Genomic DNA, 20,130 nt, shown 5'->3' on the forward strand with positions numbered 1-20,130 from the left:
GCCACAGCCCCACCCTATAATCTAAGGGCACCAATTTTTTTTTTAAATTTTTTTTTGTAAAGAGATGCTGTGCATTGGCACCCGTCTCTGCTAACTCCAAACATGGAATTGACACACACATCTGGGCTTCATAAGCCATTTTCATGTCAACGATCACAGATCCACGAGTCTTGAACATCTGCACAGCATTAGTTGAGAGTCTAGCAACAAATACAAGACAATAGAATGCAAAATGTAAATCATCCTACTACTGTTTTGCTCAATTTGACTAAAACCAAAATAGCCACTACTTAGTCTAGCACTCCTTTCTCATCAACTCTCCATTTCATGCTGTGATTTTCAACTTAGCATCCTTCTCTATAACCAACAGTAGTAAACGGGGAAAGAAGTGGAAGATACCAAAGAAAGATGAAGCTGGGATTCTTTTCATGTCTTTGTGTTATATGTAATGTGTTTAGTGTACATACACTTCAGTGAACTTTTACGAGGCTCAAAAAATAGGGCCCATACCTCAAGTGCCCCTATTGCCTCCCTCTCCATCACTGCTATGTAAGATGATGCCTCTTTTAATATACATCCACAGTTAAGAGTTTGATGTGCATATATAATCCTGCGAGTCCTGCAACACAAGTACTAGTACCCTAAGCCTTCCTTCATGCTTCCCCCTAACTCATCAGTCCCTCCTCCCACCCCAAGCCAATGGTTTTCATTTGCATATGCAAATGACAAGGTCTAACTTCTTCCTCTCGGCAAAAGGTTTTGGAGGTTCATGTGTCAGTAGTTCACTGCTGATAGTCCACCTTACGTATGTGCCCACAGCTACTTTATCCACTTACTGGCTGAGGAGCTTTTTGAGTTGTTTCCAGTTTTCCCCATCAGAGTTTTTCTTTGCCATCCAAGTCTTGAAAGGAGCAGCAAATAGATTTCTGTGGCTGGAAGTTTTAGCAGGCACACCACTCCCAACATCATCACTGAATCTTCACAGCTTGGAGGTTTGCACAAGAGCCTGGTTACAGAAATTTGCCAAAGCAAGAGAGTAGCAATGAGCACCTGAGCATCCTAAGCCCTCAGGAAGAACAGTGGCCAGCTGCTGAGTGCGTGCGTCCACTACTGCCAGATTCATAGAAGTAAATGGTATTTGTTAACACTAGAAAATTTTAAATCATGGTAGGCTGAAATCATATTTGCATTTGCCTTTAAGAGTCACTATGAAATGTTGGAATAAAGTGAAACATAGCTCTGCACTCTTTTTTTTTTTTTTGCCAGACCTGGGCTTGAGCTCAGGGCCTGAGCACTGTCCTTGGACTTTCTCAAGGCTAGAGCTCTACCACTTGAGCCTCAGCACCACTTCCAGCTTTTTTCTCAGTATGTGGTACCAAGGAATCGAACCCAGGTCTTTATGCATGCTAGGCAAGCACTTTAACCACTAGGCCAAACTCCCGGCCCCCATAAGCCCTGCACTCTTATTAAGTTATTCCATCTGTATTCATACAGTCGTTCTTTGGTGTCTGAGAGGACCCCTATACAAATCTTAAATCTCAAGTCTCTTATGTAAAAATGGCATGACATTTTAATACAATCTAAGCACATCCTCCCAGATACTTAAAATTCTCTCCAGGTATGTGTGTGTGCACATGAGCACTAGTACTGTGGCTTGAAGTCAGGGCCTGGACAGTCAAGTTTTTTGTTAGCACTACCACTTGAGCCATGGCTCTACTTCTGGCTCTTTGGTGATTTATGGGAGATTAAAGTCTCACATTTTTAACTGGCTGGGCATGAGCCACCAGTGCCTGGCCAAAACAGCTCCACCTAACTCAGTAAGTATAGTGCTTGAGCACTCTCAGAACCTGGAGGCTCTCGAGCCAGTCCCTTATGGATGTCAACCATAGGAAAGCAACCAACTGAAAATAAGTTGAAGCTGAAAACAATTCAATTTAGGACACAAACAATGGAAACAAAACCCTGACCTTTTCAGAAGATCAAACAACAAAAATTAACTGCAAGGGACAGTAGTTTTGGGGGGGTTTTTTTGGGGGGGTCTGTCATGGGGCTTGATCCCTGGGCCTGGGCATTGTTTCTGAGCTCTTCAGCTCCTACCCCTTGAGCTACAGTGCCACTTCCAGTTTTCTAGTGGTTAACTGGAGATAAGAGTCTCACAGACTTCAGTTCCCTGGGCTGGCTTTGAACAGCGATCCTCAGATCTCAGCCTCCTGAGTAGCTAGGATTATGGGCATGAGCCACTGCATCCAGTTAGTAGTTTATTTTTCAAAAGTTAATTACCTCATATTTTGGTGTAATCTCTGTGAGTTTAAAATATTACATGATGTGATTTGTAGAAATCTAAGTCAAGTGCCACATAAAGAACCTTGTCAGAGCTGGCTGTGGATAATAGGACATGACAACAGGGCCCACCAGTCTCATTCTCCTTACAGTATGACTGCTGTGTGTGTGTGTGTGTGTGTGTGTGTAAAAAGCCAGGCACTGTCTCTCACTCCTGTAATCCTAGTTACTCAGGAGGCCAAGATCTGAGGATCACAATTCAAAGTCAGCCTGTGCATGAAAGTCTGTGAGACTCAGTTAAACACCAGAAAACCAGAAGTGGCTCTGTGGCTCAAGTGGTAGAGCACTAGCCTTGAGCTGAAGTGCTCAGGACAGTACCCAGGCCCAGGGTTCACGCCCCACTACTGACCAAAAAAAAAAAAAAAGAAAAAGTTATTCCTTTATATTTGCTCCTGTACCAAACTTGAGGAAATCCTGGTTTTTATCCAAAGTTAAGACCATTAAGCATATATTGACCCCAAATTCTGCTGGTGAATTATTAGTGACCTATTTCATTTGAACAATGTTTAGAGTGATTCTTCAATAACCCATGTGGAATACATATGAAAATGTCACCATGAACCTTGTTTCACACAATATGCACCAATTTTTAAAATGCACAGAGACAAGTAGCTCATGCCTATAATCCTAGCTACTCAGCAAGCTGAGATGTGAGGTTCTTAGTTCAAAGCCAGCCAGGGTTAAGAGATTTGTTATTCCCAATTAACAAGCAAAAAAATCCAAAGTGGAGGTATGGCTCCAGTGATAGAGGCCAACTTTGAGCAGAAAAAGATAAGAGTACAAAAACTTGAATTCAAACCTGAATACCAACACACACACTCAAAAAATCAAGAAATTATGAAGGTCCACAAAACAATTAGTATGTGAAACTTGCTAATGAGTTTCATCAGTGATATAATAAACTTTCTTATAGAAGAAAAGATTAGAGGGAAAGATGTAATTTTTCTTCTTTAGAATGTCTATAATTAGGCTCGTTTACCTCACAGATGGGCTAGTGTGTGAAAGCCGCATGTGTTCACATTATGAGTTCCACAAAAAGATTTTCTAAATCTTGTGAGAGCTGTCTCATCCAAAATATCTACTTCCCTAGTGGTATTTAAGACTGGAAAAGAAGATAGATGTCTTCTGTGAAACTTCGTTGCTTAGTTCTGACACTATTAGCTCTACTAATCTTTTTTAGCTATTTTTCTGCCTGTGGCTAATAACAATTGTACTTGAGAGAACTTGTCTCCATCACCAAAGCTTTCATCTAGTGCTTTGGGCATTTTTACTTCCCAAATTCTAATACAGTCACTAAATACTACTATTTCTTCACAGACCAACTTTCCCACTGTCATTTCCCCTCACTCCAATCCAGGTTCCCAGCCACCCCCAACCCCGAATCCTAAGCTCTTCCCAGTCTCAAATCTGTTCCCTGGCAGATCTGACCATCACCAGCTGCTTCCAGCTTCTTCCATTGTGCTTCCCTTCTCCTCAGTGGATGCCGTGAGGCCTAAATGTAAACTAATCCACATGCCTTCGCAGTTCTTTATCTGCTACCTATCATCTCCCTAGCTGTCCCTTTATACAGACACCCTCTGCAAATTCCCACCACCACCCAACTGTACCCTCTCCAACTTTCCTCCAAGGCAGAAGAGTTCCCACTCCATAGCCTTTGACCTCTTCATTCCCATAATACCTGTCCCACACCCCATAAACACAACTTCCTGTGCCTGCACCTCATTTTGTGCCTCAGAGGGCATTTTCCTTGTCTTCCTCTGCCTCAGGAAATCACCCAGAACCTTTTCTGGGGCAGGCAGGGCCTCACTTACTGTGGCTTCCTCACAGGCTGAAACTGTTTTATGGAAGTGTTGGCAGTAATTTCATTTGCAGATGGGAAAGAGAGGAGGGGAAGGGGGTAGATGAAAAATTCTGGCTATAAATCTCTAAATCAGCCAAATTTTTGTTTAAATATAGTCCTTTCCTTTCTGGTGGCTGGTATAATAATCTTCCCTCCCTGAGTATGCTTTATGGGTTTTTTCCCTCTTGTATCAATTTTCTCTTCCTTATGCATATATGTTTTCATTCTAAGTCAGCTGAATCCCTCATTGGAAGTAGCAGGGTATGAATAATTTCTCTGAAAATCCTTAGTGACAGAGCCAAATATAGACATCTTGATTTTTACTTTTTAGCCTGTACCTCCTTTTATACTGGTTTTTAACTCAGATTAAACCTGGTTTTCAATAAAAATTGGTACTGATATATTAATGGCTTTAAAACTATCTCCAAAATGGATCTTTCAGCCTTTCTAATCCTCTTCAATATTTAAAATCTGGACTGCAAATGAAATGTTTGAGAATCAGAGCTCATGCTGCGTGGACTTACTCTTGGCTGTAGACCTGACCTGCAGGAACCATCTTGTAGTGAACTTTCCGTGATTATTACAAATACTCAAGGTAACTAGGAAGGAAAAGGGGTTTATTTTGGCTTACAGTTTCGGAGTTTCCAGTCCACGCTCAGGTGGACCTCTGGAGGGAAGTGAGGGCCTCTTCAAGAGAGGAGCTTATGTCTTAGCAAAAACCATTCACCTCCTGGCCAGATAAAGGAGACTACAGGTTCTATAGCTTCTCTCCACACCCACCTCCCACGTCACAAGCTGAGGACAAGATCTAAAATACAGTACCATTCTTTCCTATCATCTCTTCTCCTTTTGAGGGTACCCTCAGCCTGTCTTGCTGAGCTTATCTCACATCTCCTGTCACCCCTTTTTCTGGATCTTCAGTCTTTCTTCACTTCCACAGGCTACTTATGCCCTGACAATATGATCAAATGCCTCCTATAGTCAGGTGCCTGTAATCCTAGCTGCTCAGGAGGCTATCTAAGGATTGCAATTTGAAGCCATCTTGGGCAGGAAAGTTTTGTGGACTCTTAAATTAACCAACAAAGCCATTAGTGGAACCGTGGCTTAAACAGCATGCCATCCATGAGCAGAAAACGTTGAGTAAGAGCTCCAGGCCCAGAGTTCAAACCTTGGTATAGGAACAAAAATAAAATTGTTATCAATTTTTTTTCCATCCTTGAGCTTTCTCAAGGCTAGAGCTCTACCACTTGAACCACAGCACCACTTCCAGTTTTTTCTATGTATGTGGTTTCCAGGTATTGAACCAAGGACTTCATGCATGCTAGGCAAGTACTCTACAACTAGGCCACACTCCTGGCCCGCCCATTATCAAACATTTAAAAGTCTTTCCGAAAATTCTGGACAGAGGAGTTGCTCAACCATACTTTGATGTTTCATTCCCACCCCGACCATCCAATGCAGGCTTCCAGAGTCTCCCCTCCCTAAGGCTGCCTTGAGTGCATTCCCTCCCACAGGGCCCCACAGCTGCCCCGTTCCCCGAAGAGTGAGCTCCATGCTGGTGGACACTGAATACTTCGTATTGTAATTCGTGGGGAAGTCATATACACTGCACAGACACTCCGATTTTGGTGGTCTCCAAAGGGTTTGTTGTTGTTGTTGTTTAATTCAGTGGCCAGAGGTGGAGCCTGAGAAATGTTTCCAGTAAGTTTTTGGGCGACGCTTCAAGAACCTCTGGCTAGGAGAAATGGACAGCCTACCTCTCCTCCCTCCCTCCTTTGCCCTCCTCCAACGCTGCCCCTCTCCGTCTCCTGCGATGGCCCTACGGCCTTGTGTGGCGTGCATGCCTGTGCTATGCCTGTGTCCCCTTTCCGGCTGGGAGGGGAGGGAAGACCGTGAATGAACCCCAGCTCTGGACTTGGCATTGTCCCCTCTGCGGCAGGAGGTGACAGTTGTGGTCTTGGTAGGAAGGTGTGGAGGGGAAAGCCTGGGAACTGCTAGACCTAAGCGTGGCCTGCTGCCCGGCCGGCCGGGCGCCGGCAGGGGGCGCGAAGTCCACCGCCCGCCGCGTGCGCTCAGGTGTCAGGTCCGGGCCTGGGGCCGGCAGGGGCGGGGCGCCCGGGGCGTGGGCACCGGGACGGGTGGGGGCCACGCCGCGCCCGAGCTTAAGTAGCTGCAGCCCGGACGGGAGGCAAGTGCAGACCTGGCCTGTGGCAGACCCGACCGGACCCCAGCCAGCCTCGGACGGCGCCATGCGGGGACCGATCGTGGCTCTGTGGCTTTTCCTGTCCCTGCGCACTGGTGAGGCCCTGCCGTAAAGTCCGAGGCCGGGCGGGGGTCCTGGAGCTCTCCAACACCCCAACACCCAGGCTGGGAAGTGCGGCCCTGGCGTCTTCCAGGGAGGGAAGGGGAGTCGTCGGATGAGGGCAGCACAGACACATCTGTCCTGAGGGCTTCTTGGAGGAGGCGGCCTTGAGCTGGGTTTTGAAAAGGATTCTTGGCGAGGAGGGGGCGGTTAGGAGGCTTGGGGAGAGTTCTGGGGTGCTGGGAGTAGGTTCAGGTCCTGGGAGGGGGTCTCTCCTGTTAGGCATGGAAGGTTTAGAGGGGCAGAGCAGCTTTATTCTTCCCCACCTCGAGCCGGCAGGCAGGGAGGAGGCATGGGGCAAGGCTGGGTCTCCCCGCGCCACCACTCCGGGGAGTTAAGGCCGGGCTGGTGGAACTTGAGACCCCGGGAACCGCTGGCTGGTTCAAGGGGACCTCTTCTCCTGGGCCCCCCAGCGGGAGCTGCCTGGGACTCTGACCTGATCAGATTGTGGGGCCCAAGGGAAAGTCCAGCTGTGTTGGAGCTGGGTGCATAGCACAGAGGTAGGGTTTTTCTCCCTCTGCTTTGCAGGGGACAGGGGGCGGGAGGGGGGGGGGGACAGGCCTAGAGAGGTGACTGTGAGTTACTCAAAGTCACCAGCCAGAGGGGCATCATGAACTCGGACCCTACCTGCTGCCTCCAATTTGCTGCACCTGCTTTGGAAAGGGTTTGGCCCTGTCCCCACTGCCAGAGGGCCGCCACCTCCTCCCAGCTGCATGTCACAGCTTGACAAGGGTTCCAGGACCAGGCTGAGGGAGGGAGGGATTACAAACGGCAGAGCCTGCGGGATATTCTCTCTCTGTGTGTCTGTCTGTCTGTCTGTCTGTCTGTCTCTCTCTCTCTCTCTCACACACACACACACACACACACACACACACACACACACACACACACACAGCCCTCCTCCTTCTGGCTCTGCCCCAGGCAGGTGGACAGGTGGGGATGGGAGCCGTCCATCCTCTGTGATGAGCCAGGTTCTGGGCCCCACTCCTGCCAATCAGCCCTGACCCTGGTCAGAGAGGCGGTGAGGAGGAGCGCTGTGTCCTGCCTGGGGCCCCGGGTGTGTCCTGTCCTGCGGCCCGGCCTCACTGTGCCTCCCCCAGCGCTCGGCCGGATGGAGGTGCGGTGGTGCACCACCTCAGACCCGGAGCAGCAGAAGTGTGGCGACATGAGCAAGGCCTTCCAGGAAGCGGGCGTCCAGCCCCCCCTCCTCTGCATCCAGGGCACCTCCGTGGACCACTGCGTCCAGCTCATCGCGGTGAGGCCCCTCCCTTCCGCCCAGCCAACCGGGCTCTGACTCAGGAAGCCACACAACGGGCCTCATTCACTGCAAGGGGACGACTATCCCTCTGCCAGGCTGGGCGATGGGATCTCCTGACTTGCCCAGCAACATAAGGGCTGGTTTGTTTCCTGCCAGGCCTGGGCCTGGCGGCAGGAGCAGAAGGGTGGCTATCCAGGGGGGTGCCGGTGGGGAAAGGACATCAAGAGTCAGTTTCCCTACTGCCACCCCCCCAGCCCTGGAGGCAGGGAACAGATAGCAGTGACCTCTCAGTGGCCCAGTGGTGTCTACTGACTCTGCCCTGGAGTTTTCCAGAATGGGGTTTACATGGTTTCTGGGGAAGGAGTAGGTCGTAGGTTTTGAGTGACAAGAGGACCCACCAAACCAACAATGACATCCTCAGAGGCAGGCAGGGCAGACCAGGGTGTGCCCAGAGCCTTATCCAACCACGCCGTGAGGGTGAAAAGCAATGCTCTTGAGCAAGAGCCCACACATGGCCCTCAAAACATGCAGGTAGTGCAAGCTATTTGTGTTTAAAGAGTAAGAGAAGCCGGACACCAGTGGTTCACACCTGTAATCCCAGGTACTCAGGAGGCTGAGATTTGGGGATTGAAGTGTGAAGCCAGAAAATGTATTTGTTCCTTTTTTCTTTTTTTTGGTCGGTCATGGGGCCTAGACGCTGTCGTTGAACTCTGCAGCTCAACGATAGTGCTCTACCACGTGAGCCACAGCTCCACTTCCAGCTTCTAGTGGTTATTTGAAGAGTCTCACGATACTACTAAATTTTTACTTTATACACCTATAATGATAATGTAAAATTAGTCATTTATATTTTGAGGGGAGTTTTGTATGTGTGCCCATCCTGGGACTTGAACCTTGGGGCCCGGGCACTGTCCCTCAGCTTTTTTGCTCAAGGCTAGCACTGTACTCCAGGAGCCCCAGCTCCGTTTCCATCTCTTTGGTGGTTAATCGGAGATAAGAGCCTCAGATTTCCTTCCTTGGACTGGCTTGAAACCTTGATGCTCAGATTTCAGCATCCAGAATAGCTAGGATTGCATGCATTTTTTTCTTTTTTATTTGATTTTTATTGTTATTATAAAGATGATGTCCAACGGGGTTATAGTTAAATTAGTCAGGTAAAGAATACATTTCTTTTGGGACAATGTCACCCTTCCCTCACTCTCTCCCAGATTTTTCCCTCCCTACCCACAAACCCACATATTTTTAAATAGCAAGTAAAGCAAGATGACTCCCTGGCCTGGATGGAACCTAGGTAGGGTCAGGATGGGGCTCGTGGGTGACATGAAGAGGACAGTGTTAGACCCTACGGCCCTGGGCCATCTGTAACTGTCCCAAATTTCTCACTAGGAGAACTAAAGCCAACTGACCTGACTGGCATTCTTTTTTTAAACAGGCTCAGGAAGCCGATGCCATTACTGTAGATGGAGGAGCCATCTATGAGGCTGGAAAGCAGCATGGCCTGAAGCCCGTGGTGGGTGAAGTGTATGATCAAGGTACTATGGAGCAGAGGAGAGGAGGGCAAGGCCCCACCCAGAAGTGTCCTCACCAGCATAGCCTGGGTGACCTATGATGCTACAGCCTCCAGGCCAACCATTAGTTCTGTCTACAGAGCACTCTGGAGTCCCAGGCAGACAAACCCTGGCCTCTTTCCAAACCAGGAATACAAAGATCTGGCCCAAGTGTGTTCAACATGAGCTCCATGGAGGGAGTATAGTTTACCTGGTACAGGGCTGGGCATGGAGAAGATGTGTCATGACCTGGGACCAACACATCAGGGGCATAGGGCCAGCAGACCTGGACACACATCCCAGGGGAGTGAACTCCTCTACCCAGACCCACCATGTCACACCAGACCTGCTCTAGTTTGGTCTCCGCCCATCTGTGCCAGCCTCCACCTTCACATGGGTCACAATGTGACTTGTTATCTGCTACCCAGAGCCCCTCCCATCCTTGCAAAGCACCTCTCCAGCCTTGGGGCCTGTCTCGCCCCCATCTACCTCTACCAAAGCTCTGCCCTGCCCATCTGTCTCCTCTGGAGAAGGTACTGTTCTCTTAGTGATGTCCTGTGATGCAGAACACAGTGCAGCCCTACAGGCCTGACAGGGCTCAAATGCCGCAACAGCCTGACCCCTAATTCAACTAATTCAACACTGCCACTGGGTGCCATCTGCAGCCAGGTCAGGAACGCTGAACTACGCCAAGAAATAGTTACCCATGGGTCCTATGCTCTGAAGACCAGGCCAGGCCTTGAGGAAGAGAGATGTGGGGAAAGCCTACAAAACTGGGCAGATAGAAGGGGTGCTTGAAGAAGTGAGACCCATTTAAACTGAGCCCCAATAGTCATCCCAGGTTGTTCTTGATGGCTCCAGAAACTAGAAAGGAAGAGAAGGAGACTGGTAGAGGAGGTAGGGAACTAGACTCAGGTGTAAAATAGAGGATTGGCTTTATCTTCTAGAATTCAACCTTGTTCTGAACACAGAACCATGGGGGAGGGTGGGGGACAAAGGCCAATGGGTCATCTACTCCGCAGATGAGTCATCTGTATCTTGTCTGAATGTCCCCTCTTGGGCCATTCTTGCCCTGGAGACATCTTTTTGTGAGACAATAGGGCTGTACCCCCATCTCTGCTCCTGCAATCCAAAGCCATTCAGGGTCTTGAGAGATCTGGGACCCCATCACAAGTCCTATCTTATCTCTTCTCCCTCTCTCTCTCTCTCTCTCTCTCTCTCTCTCTCTCTCTCTCTCTCTCTCTCTCTCTCTCTCTCTCTCTCTCCCAGTCCTGACCTGCTCCCCCCTGTTCCCCTTCTTACAACTATGGTCCCTCCATAGCTAGGGTGCCTGTCCCACAAACTCTCTGGGCTCTCCTAGGTTCCTAAAAGGCTAGGCTTTTGGAAATAAAAGAATTCCAGACAAGGCACAGCCCCATCCAAGGGCTAGCTGGTCAGGGAAGGGAAGGGGAACCATGCCAGGAGAGGGGAAGGAGGCCACACCACACATGAGTTGCTATCTTGGCTGTGTCTGCCTCCAGGGTTTGCAGGAGGGCGGAGACTCCTAATGAGATGTGATTTGTACCTCTTGTACTCCCAGATATAGGATACCTTGGGCCAGGCCTGTGGCCTAGTTGCAGTGTTTGTCTAACATACTTGAAGCCCTGGGTTCGATTCCTTGGTACCACAGAAGTGGTACTGTGGCTCAAGTGGTAGAGTGCTAGCCTTGAAAAAGCACAAGGACAGTGTCTAGGCCCTGAGTGCAAGTGCCAGGGCTAAAACAAAAATAAATAGGACACCTTGCATATGTCCATGTACATGTGTGCAAGCTTGTACACACACCCTTCTCCCATAGCTCCCTTCCAGGCCTCTCCCTGGCCACCCTAATTGCTGGCCTCTCCTCTCCTAGAGGTTGGGACCTCTTATTATGCAGTGGCTGTGGTGAGAAGGAACTCCAGCGTGACCATGAACACCCTGAAAGGCGTGAAGTCTTGCCACACGGGCATTAACAGGACGGTGGGCTGGAACGTGCCCGTGGGCTACCTGGTGGAGAGCGGCCGCCTCTCTGTGATGGGCTGCGATGTGCTCAAAGGTGAGGACTTCTGGCCCCAGCACAGAACTCTGCTTTCCTCTGTCCTCTCTTCCTCTCATACTTCCCCTTCACCTGGTGGGGAGAGGGAACCCCTCAGTCCCAGTTTTTCTCAGAGGTTTCTAGACAGGTCCCTGTGGAGCCGGGCCCAGCCTGACGCCACTCGGGCCCTGTCGGAAGAAAGTGATACTGAGAGAACTCCGGCTTCTTCCCACAGCTGTCAGCAACTATTTCGGGGGCAGCTGTGTTCCTGGGGCAGGAGAGACCAGTTACTCCCAGTCCCTTTGTCGCCTCTGCCGGGGTGACAACTCTGGGGAGGGCATTTGTGACAAGAGCCCTCTGGAGAGATATTACGACTACAGTGGGGCCTTCAGGTGAGGGGGGCCAGAGGAATGGGGTAGGCAGGGCTAAATGGCTGAGGGAGGGATAGGGGTGGGTGTGGGTAAGGGGGGAGGTGTTTCTGGTCCCATGGGCAGAGCTAAGTGGCTGGGAGGCAGGGAAGAACCCCGTGGCTGCTCCCCATCAAAGCACTCTTTATGCAGAGCTGTACCTAAATGTGCCAGACTGGCTCACTAAGTCAACATGTCTGGTGTGTGGAGAGGAAGGGGCCTCCAAGTAAAGGAAAGGGAAAAAGCAATGCTCTGGCCACTCCCAAGTCCCCATCCTGGACCTGACCATCAAGAGGGCTAATGCTTGGTGGGATACTGGAACTAATGTGTCTCTGTTACTGGCTCAGGCTTGAACTTCCAGTCAGCCTGCCATTGGCCCACAGAGGCTAACTTCGTGGTCCAATTCCATCAGTCTGCCAGAAGGAAACTTGGCAAGGCCCCCTCTTCCAGACCTATCCCTCCCCACCCCCACTCCACACTGTGTCCACTTGGGGAAGAAAGCCAGCTTTGCCTGTCCTCAAGGCGACCTGGGTGAGGGCAGCTAGGGGAACAGAGGAAAGAGCAGGCCCAGCCTCCTTCCCCTACCCTTGGCCCTCTGCGCATTCTCCTGCCTCCCTAGGAGTCTTCAGCACTCTCCCCAGTGTCACTGCCCCACCCCGTCCAGTCCCTGCTGTTTCCTGTCTATGGAGCCCCCAGCAGCCCCTCTGTCCTGACTTTGCCTCAAAGCAGGCAGCAATATATAAAGAATACATGAAAGACAGTTCCTTCCACCCAAGATGTGTTGGTATGCCAGGAAAAGATGTTCCAGTTTTAGTCCTCTGCCTGGTAGCAGCCACCTGCAAGACGCCCTGTGCACCCTGGCTGCTCTATCAGTCCCTACTAGTGCAGGCTGTAAGTGGGTACATTGTAAGAAGAAGTGCTCAGGCTGGGAGTGTGGCCTAGTGGTAGAGTGCTTGCCTGGCATGCACAAAGACCCGGGTTCAATTCCTTGGTACCACATACATAGAAAAAGCCAGAAGTAGTGCTGTGGCTCAAGTGGTAGAGCTCTAGCCTTGAGAAAGTCCAAGGACAATACAAAGAAATAAGTGCCCAGTCAGGCACCAAGGACTCATGCCTGCAACCCCAGACAGTCGGGAGTCAGAGATCTGAAGCCAGCTCAGGCAGAAAAGTCTGAGAGAGTCTATCTTTATATTAATCGACACAAAGGCAGACTAAAAGTGTGGCTTAAGTGGTAAAGCACCAGCTGAGAGAGAGCAAGCCTAGCAATTGGGGAGCTCTGAGTTCAAAACCCTTTACCAGGAGAGATAGGAGAGAGAGGGGGGAGGGAGGGAGGGAGAGAGAGAGACAGAGAGAGAGACAGAGAGAGAGAGAGAGAGACAGAGACAGAGAGAGACAGAGACAGAGAGAGACACAGAGAGAGAGAGAGAGAGAGAGAGAGAGAGAGAGAGACAGAGACAGAGACAGAGACAGAGAGAGAGGAGAGAGAGAGAGATGCCCCCATAGCTATGCCCTGCAATCTAGGCTGGACTTCAGCCCAGCCCACTGAGGGCACGGCTTCTCCTTCACAGGTGCCTGGCAGAAGGCGCAGGTGATGTAGCCTTTGTGAAGCACAGCACAGTCCTGGAGAACACGGATGGTGAGTGGAAGAGGCACCCTGGCTGGCTCCATTGAGTCTGTAGGTGACCTCACTCTTGGGAGTTTCTCCAGTGGGGGTCCAACAGCTCTGCAGGCTGCAAGGTGCTACTCTGGAGGTCTGGGGTGTGTGTGTGTGTGTGTGTGTGTGTGTGTGTGTGTGTGTGTGTGTGTGTGTGATTTCTGCCTCTTGTCATTTGAAGACTGGCTGTATTTGAAAGCTTTTCACTAGATTCCATCTCTGGCCCTTCCCTTGCACCTTTCTCTTATCTGAATAAGCCTCTTCCCCCATGGCAAGGGAGATTGGTCTGTAATATAGTTGCCTCTTTTTTTTTGCTTCAGTTTGAACAAATTGAGCATTAGAGAAGTTACAAGAGTAATTCAGAGAACTCCTGTCTATTTATTTATTCTTCATCCAGACGAAACTTACTTCTAGCACTAGGTTACACTCATCATTCTTTTTTGTTTTTTGTGGGTGGGGGCTTGAACTCTGGGCCTGGGTGCTGTCCCTGAACTATTCAGCCCGAGGCTACTGCCCTACCCCTTGACCCACAGGTTAATTGAAGGTAAGAGTGTCACAGACTTTAGTGTCTGGGCTAGCTTTGAACTGCAGTCTTCAGATCTCAGCCTCCTGAGTAGCTAGGATTATAGCCATGAGCCACCGCGCTGGCTTAGATATTAGCTTTTAAAATTTTATTTTATCCTGTAATAGTTTCTCAGTCTATTTTTTATGACATTAGTTTGTTTTTGTTTTTGTTTTTTTGCCAGTCCTGGGCTTGAGCTCAGAGCCTGAGCACTGTCCTTGGACTTTCTCAAGGCTAGAGCTCTACCACTTGAGCCTCAGCACCACTTCCGGCTTTTTTCTATGTATGTGGTACCGAGGAATCGAACCCGGGTCTTCATGCATGCTAGGCAAGCACTTTAACCACTAGGCCAAACTCCCGGCCAACATTAGTTTTTTTTTTTAGCACAAATCTACTTGATAGAATGACCTTTTGTTTGTTTGGATTTGCCTGGAGTTCATTTGTTTGAAGAAATTAACTTGTACACTGAGCGTAGTAGCTTCTGCCTGTAATCCTGGCTATGTGTGATGTGTAATTTAAGAGGATTGTAATCCAGGCGAGCCCAAAGAAAATGGCTTTTTTTTGTCTTTTCTTTCTTTTGAGTCATAAGTTCATGATGTAGTCTGAACAGGAGAGTGCAGAGGAGGCAAAGATGTGACTGCAGCCCTGAAAAACAAGAAATAACAGTAGTCAGTAGCAGCGCTAGGTGTCCCATTTGTCTCCTAGGGTGGCAAATGATATCTCCAGCACAGAGCCTTGCAAAAGGTTTTGCTGCAGTTTTAAAAGTAGAGAAGAAAAGGTAGAGCTATGGCTCAAGTGGCAGAGCACCTGCCTAGCAAATGCATAGGCCCTGAGTTCAGTCCTCAGTACTGCTAATAAAATAAAATAAATAGAGAAACAAGGAATGAGAGAGAGAATTGAGGTGAGCACTTGAGGCTTTTTTAAGCAGCTGGTTAGAATTACAATGACCTCAGTGGAGTTTTCCTGTTTGCTGATACATTTTGAAAAAGTTTTGGAGTGAAAGTTTTATATTTTCCTCCCCATTTTCTAGCTGAGGGTTCCCCCCATTTTAATTAGAAGTTATAAAAATATTCCAAGCTAGGCACCAGTGACTCATAGCTCCTAAAGAGGCTTATATCTGAAGGACTGAGATCCAAAACCAGCTAGGCATAAGAGTCCTTGAGACTCCATCCTCAATTAATCAGCAAAATGCCAGGCTGGAGGTATGGCTCAAGTAGTAGAGCACAAGCTGAGTGAGAGTTTGAGGCTCTGAATTTCACTGCCAAATATTGTATATATTGCTATATAGTTTATTTAGTCTTTTAATATCCCCATTTGTCCCTGATAGACACTTTCAAATAAATCTTGCTTTAGGAAATATGAATTTGGAGCTGGGCACATTAGCTCACGGCTATTAATCCTAGTTACTCAGGAGGCTGAGATCTGAGGATCACAGTTCAAGGCCAGCCCGGACACTAAAGTCCTTGAGACTCTCATCTCCAATTAACCACCAGAAAACTGGAAGTAGTACTGTGGTTCGAGGGGTAGGGCGGTAGCCTTGAGCTGAAGAGCTCAGGGACAGCGTCCAGGCCCAGAATTCAAACCCTACAACTGACAAAAACAGAAAAAGGAATATGAATTTGGGTGTAGAAGTGAAGGGAGGAAGCATTAGGAAATGCGGGCATGGTATTCAGTAGACATGATGCAGAAAATGAACCATGCCACTTTTGGGCAAGGATGGAAGAGGGAAATGGAGAAGCAAAGGAAGGGGGTGACATCAACCAAAAAGAAATATACTCATTACTTGATTATGAAACAGTAGCTCCCTCACACACACTCTAATTATGACAATAAAATTATATTTTGAAAAGGAAATATGAGGACCAGGAGTTTGGCCTAGTGGTGGAGTGCTTGCCTAGCATGCACAAAGATTCCTCAGTACCACATATATAGAAAAAGCCAGAAGTGGTGCTGTGGCTCAAGTGGTAGAGCTCTAGCCTTGAGAAAGCCCAAGGACAATGCTCAGGCCCTGAGTTCAAGCCCCAGGACAGGCAAAAAAAAGAAAAGAGAGAGAAAATATGAGCCAAATTCTGGTGGCTCATGCTTGTAATCCCAGCTACTCAGAAGGCTGAGATCTGAGGATCATGGTTCAAAGCCAGCCCAGGCAGAAAAGTCCATGAAATTCTTATCTCCAATAAACTATTCAGACACAGCCAGAAGTAGCACTGTGGCTCAAGTGGTAGAACACCAGCCTTGAAGGCAAAGAGGCTCAGGGACAGCACCCAGGCCCTGAGTTAAACCGCAGGACTAGCAAAATAATAATAGTAATAATAACTAACAATAAATGAAATATGTGTTCTATGGAAATTTCCCAGTAGTGTAGGAAAATACTTTATTGAAATAAATGGGGGAAAAGTAGGGTGCAAAATTACCTAGCAAATATGTATTCTACCATGTTAAAAATGGTTAATAAAGAGAAATAGAGAATAAAAAACATACAATAAAAAAAGGACTTAAATATACCAGTTTTGTTTATACTGTGGTGTTTTGAAACTGGAGTGGAAACCGCAGTGCTGGGTTCTGCTCATCTTAAGCTTCCTTCATCTTCTCACTCTGTCACACGGTCCTCTCTGTATGTGTTGTTATTGCCAAAGATCTCACATCCACTAGCAGGATTTGCTGAGAACACATAGCCCCTGTTCTCGACCACCGTGCAGTCATAATAAATGGGGAATTCCCAGCCTTGCCGCCATACTCATCCTCCCCCAGTCTGCTCTCCTGCCCCCCCTCCAGCGCCCTCCCCACCCCACCCCGGCTTCATGGGCCTCCCTGTCTGCAGGAAAAACCCTGCCCTCCTGGGGCCAGGCACTTCAGTCACAGGACTTCCAGCTGCTGTGCAGGGATGGCAGCCGGGCTGATGTCACTGAGTGGAGACAATGCCACCTGGCCCGAGTGCCTGCACATGCCGTGGTGGTTCGGGCCGACACGGACGGGGGCCTCATCTTCCGACTGCTCAACGAAGGCCAGGTGAGATTGGCCATTAGGCGTCCCAGGTGGTGCTGGGCCTTTATGTGACTTAAGGAATGGGAGCCAAGAGAATTAAGACTGGGAGGGAAGGAGGCCCAGAGAACTGTTCTGGACAAACCCCACTGGGGCAACAGCCAGGTCAGTTGAGTGAGAGACACTGTACAAGCGGGCAGAGAGAGACACTGGTCAGAGCAGCGGGTTGAGGGTCACCTAGGAGCCCTTCCAAGAAAAGCTCCTCTAACTTGTGCCTCCAAAGACAACATAGAACCTTCGAGCAAGTCACCAAAATGGCAAATGGAATACATCAGGCATCATGCACCCACTATAGCCAGTGGACAATGTCTTATTGAATCAAAGCTTCTAGTAGCCACGTGCTTGTGCCTTCCGGGTGTGACATACGTCAGTTGGCTCTGCCCCATCCATGTGGCTACTACCTGTGCTTCCTGCTATCCCAGCTTAGACCTGGGTCCACACAGCCTTGTCACATGGCAGACAAACTGGATGTTGACCCAAAGCTGTAAGGCAGGGAGGCAGACAGGCCTGGTCTGGCCTCACAGTGGGCACCTCGCCTGAGGTCAGAGGCAGGAGGAGGTGGCAGTGGCGGAGCTGGGTTGGCAAGGATCTGGCCCGGGGGCCCCCTCACCACCCATGCCCACTCTTGACATGCAGCGGCTGTTCAGCCATGAAAGCAGCAGCTTCCAGATGTTCAGCTCTGAGGCCTACGGCCAAAAGAACTTGCTGTTCAAGGACGCCACCTCAGAGCTGGTGCCCATCGCCACACAGACCTATGAGGCCTGGCTGGGACCTGAGTACCTGCACGCCATGAAGGGTCTGCTCTGTGACCCCAACCGTGAGTCCTCCTGTCCCAGCACCCCACCCCCAGCTCCAGCCCTGCCTGACTGCAGTGTGGCAGACGTGGCCTCAGGCTAACACTCACCTAGGGGACCCACCATGTGCCTTGAGGCCTCTGTGGACATCTGTCACTTGCGCTTCTTGGCCCCTGGGGAGGAAGAGCTTTGTGGTTGTGTGGTCTGTTGTACCCTGCCTTCTCCTGGGCCTGTGTTAGAACCCCCAAATCCTAGCAACTCTCCCTCCTCGCCCTCTCACTCCCGTGGGTATCTCCTCCCCATGGCCTCAGGCATTGTCTCTTGCCTGGACTATAGCAGTAGTCTACCTGCCACTCCCCCCATTCTTCTCCGTGGCAGGGAAACAGCAGGCTAGATGCAGAGTTAGATACCCCGCAGCCCAGTCTGCCTCAGGCCTCACACAGCCCCTGTGGGAAGAAGATCCTTTCCTGGGAGGAGAAGTGGGGCACTGAGGGTTCAGGGACAAACCTCTTCCACTAGGCTACCAAGAGAAAGAGCCAGCATCCCCCCGGGTTCTGATTCCAAGCCAAGTACCAGCCTCTATGTGCACCCACACAGGGCTTCCCCACTACCTGCGCTGGTGTGTGCTGTCCACACCCGAGATCCAGAAGTGTGGAGACATGGCCGTGGCCTTCAGCCGGCAGAGGCTCAAGCCAGAGATCCAGTGTGTGTCAGCAGAGTCGCCTGTGCACTGCATGAGGCAGATCCAGGTGTGCTGGAGTGGGTGGGGCTGGCAGCATCTGCATGGGGAAGAGGGTGTCTCCTGTGCCAGCCCACAGAGAAGGGGGGACAGGCCACATCCCCCTGCACTTGGGGGTGGTGAGCTCAGTATCATGATTTCTAGACATTTTCTACCACTCTGGGTGCTCAGATTCGTTTCACATCATTTATGATCTCCTGTGGGTGGAGAACTGCACATGCTTTATATAGAGATGTGCAATATTGCTATTTTCTAGTGTCTTCTGTGCTTATCCTGACCCTTTTAGTTGCCTTGGCACCCACTAACACACTCACCACCTCCAGCTAGAGACACAGATGTCCCTTTCTGGAGCCCTGCCCAGCTCCTTCCTTCAGCCTTCTTGGATGAGACATCAGAGGCTGGTGACACTGAGGACAATTGTAACAGGCCAGGGGCTCTCAGTGCTCACAGGTGGGCAGGTGAGGGCTGCCAGTTCTATTTTAAGAAGAGGTGGGAGGAGGAGGAAACAGCCAGAGAACCGCATCAGCTAAACAGCTGAGGAGCCTGGACAGGAATAAGATGGGTGACTGGCTCATGACCGTAATGGTGTCAGGAACCAACATTTCCTGCATGCCAGCTCTGTGAGACCATTGTGTAGGCACCACACCAACCCCAGGAGCTAGAACTCCCTACTGATCCCCTCTTGCCAAGTTTACCCACTCAGGTGGGAAGAAGCAGCTTGCCCAGGGGCTGACAGAGGGAGTAGAAGGCAACTGCTGTGTGCCAAGGAGAGGAGTCCTGTTTTCCCAGTGCTTGGCACACTGGCCTGCTGCTGCCAGGGTGCCCAGAGCTGGGAGACGTCAGCAGCCTCCAGCGTGGAGCCTCCTCTCAGTCAAGGTGCTCTCAGTCTCTGGAGGCTGTCCAGAGCCTGTGGGAAAAGGAGCCAACCCCAGGGTTCCTCAGAATCCCGCTGGAGGTTCAAAGATCCTCAGTTGTAGTTTGCAGGGCTCTCCAGATGGTGTCCAGTGTGGCTTTAATATCACCCTCTGGGCCCCACAGTGACCCAGGGAAGGGCTATAGGTCTAGGCTGTGTCAGATGCCCGGGGTGTCATGATGTCACACCTCTGGGTACCATGCTAGGTGCCTATCCCTCCCTCCTCAGCCTCACCCCCTTTCCCTTGGATTTCTCACACTACAATGATTTGACTCACCTCCACCCCTTTGCAAGGTCCTGAGGCCAAGACTTCAGAAGGATGGGGTAGGGTGGGGTACAGGTGGGGTGGGTTGTAGGTGGCCTGGAGGCTTTCAGGAGGGTCCCAGGAAGCCTCGTTAGGTGGGGCTATATCCAGCAGGTGCTGGAAATGTCACCTTTTTAATTCTGGATCATCTCCCACTGGAACCCTCTCTCTAAGTAGACAATGATATTTGCAGGCACTGTGTGGACAAAGCTTGGTGAGACCCAAGAGACCATGCCCAGCGGGAGTGCGAGCCAGTGCGTTGCTTCCCTCTGAACAGTTGGCTCTCAGGAGTAGGAGCAGCCATGGTAGCTGAGGCCACAG

General features: G+C 50.0%; 1 protein-coding gene and 1 long non-coding RNA gene across 2 annotated transcripts in view; one reads left to right on the plus strand and one right to left on the minus strand.

Moving 5' to 3' along the window:
* Positions 1–9,655, minus strand: LOC150069169 (uncharacterized). The gene is made up of 3 exons (XR_016535284.1): positions 9,559–9,655; positions 837–1,006; positions 1–200 (listed from the first exon to the last, which is right to left on the minus strand). It is a non-coding gene; the product is annotated as an uncharacterized LOC150069169 (long non-coding RNA).
* The window catches only part of Meltf (melanotransferrin), a 23,083-nt gene continuing 9,382 nt past the window's right edge, over positions 6,430–20,130 (plus strand). Inside the window, exons 1-9 of the mRNA XM_090332088.1 lie at positions 6,430–6,478; positions 7,643–7,797; positions 9,233–9,332; positions 11,236–11,418; positions 11,633–11,789; positions 13,373–13,440; positions 16,839–17,026; positions 17,696–17,876; positions 18,451–18,602. Of these exons, the coding sequence (XP_090188214.1) occupies positions 6,430–6,478; positions 7,643–7,797; positions 9,233–9,332; positions 11,236–11,418; positions 11,633–11,789; positions 13,373–13,440; positions 16,839–17,026; positions 17,696–17,876; positions 18,451–18,602 (1,233 nt within the window). The remainder of the gene's footprint in view (positions 6,479–7,642; positions 7,798–9,232; positions 9,333–11,235; positions 11,419–11,632; positions 11,790–13,372; positions 13,441–16,838; positions 17,027–17,695; positions 17,877–18,450; positions 18,603–20,130) is intronic.

This window comes from Megascapheus bottae, chromosome 1 (assembly GCF_031878675.1).
Source record: "Megascapheus bottae isolate mThoBot1 chromosome 1, mThoBot2.hap1, whole genome shotgun sequence".
Taxonomy (NCBI): Eukaryota; Metazoa; Chordata; class Mammalia; order Rodentia; family Geomyidae; genus Megascapheus; species Megascapheus bottae.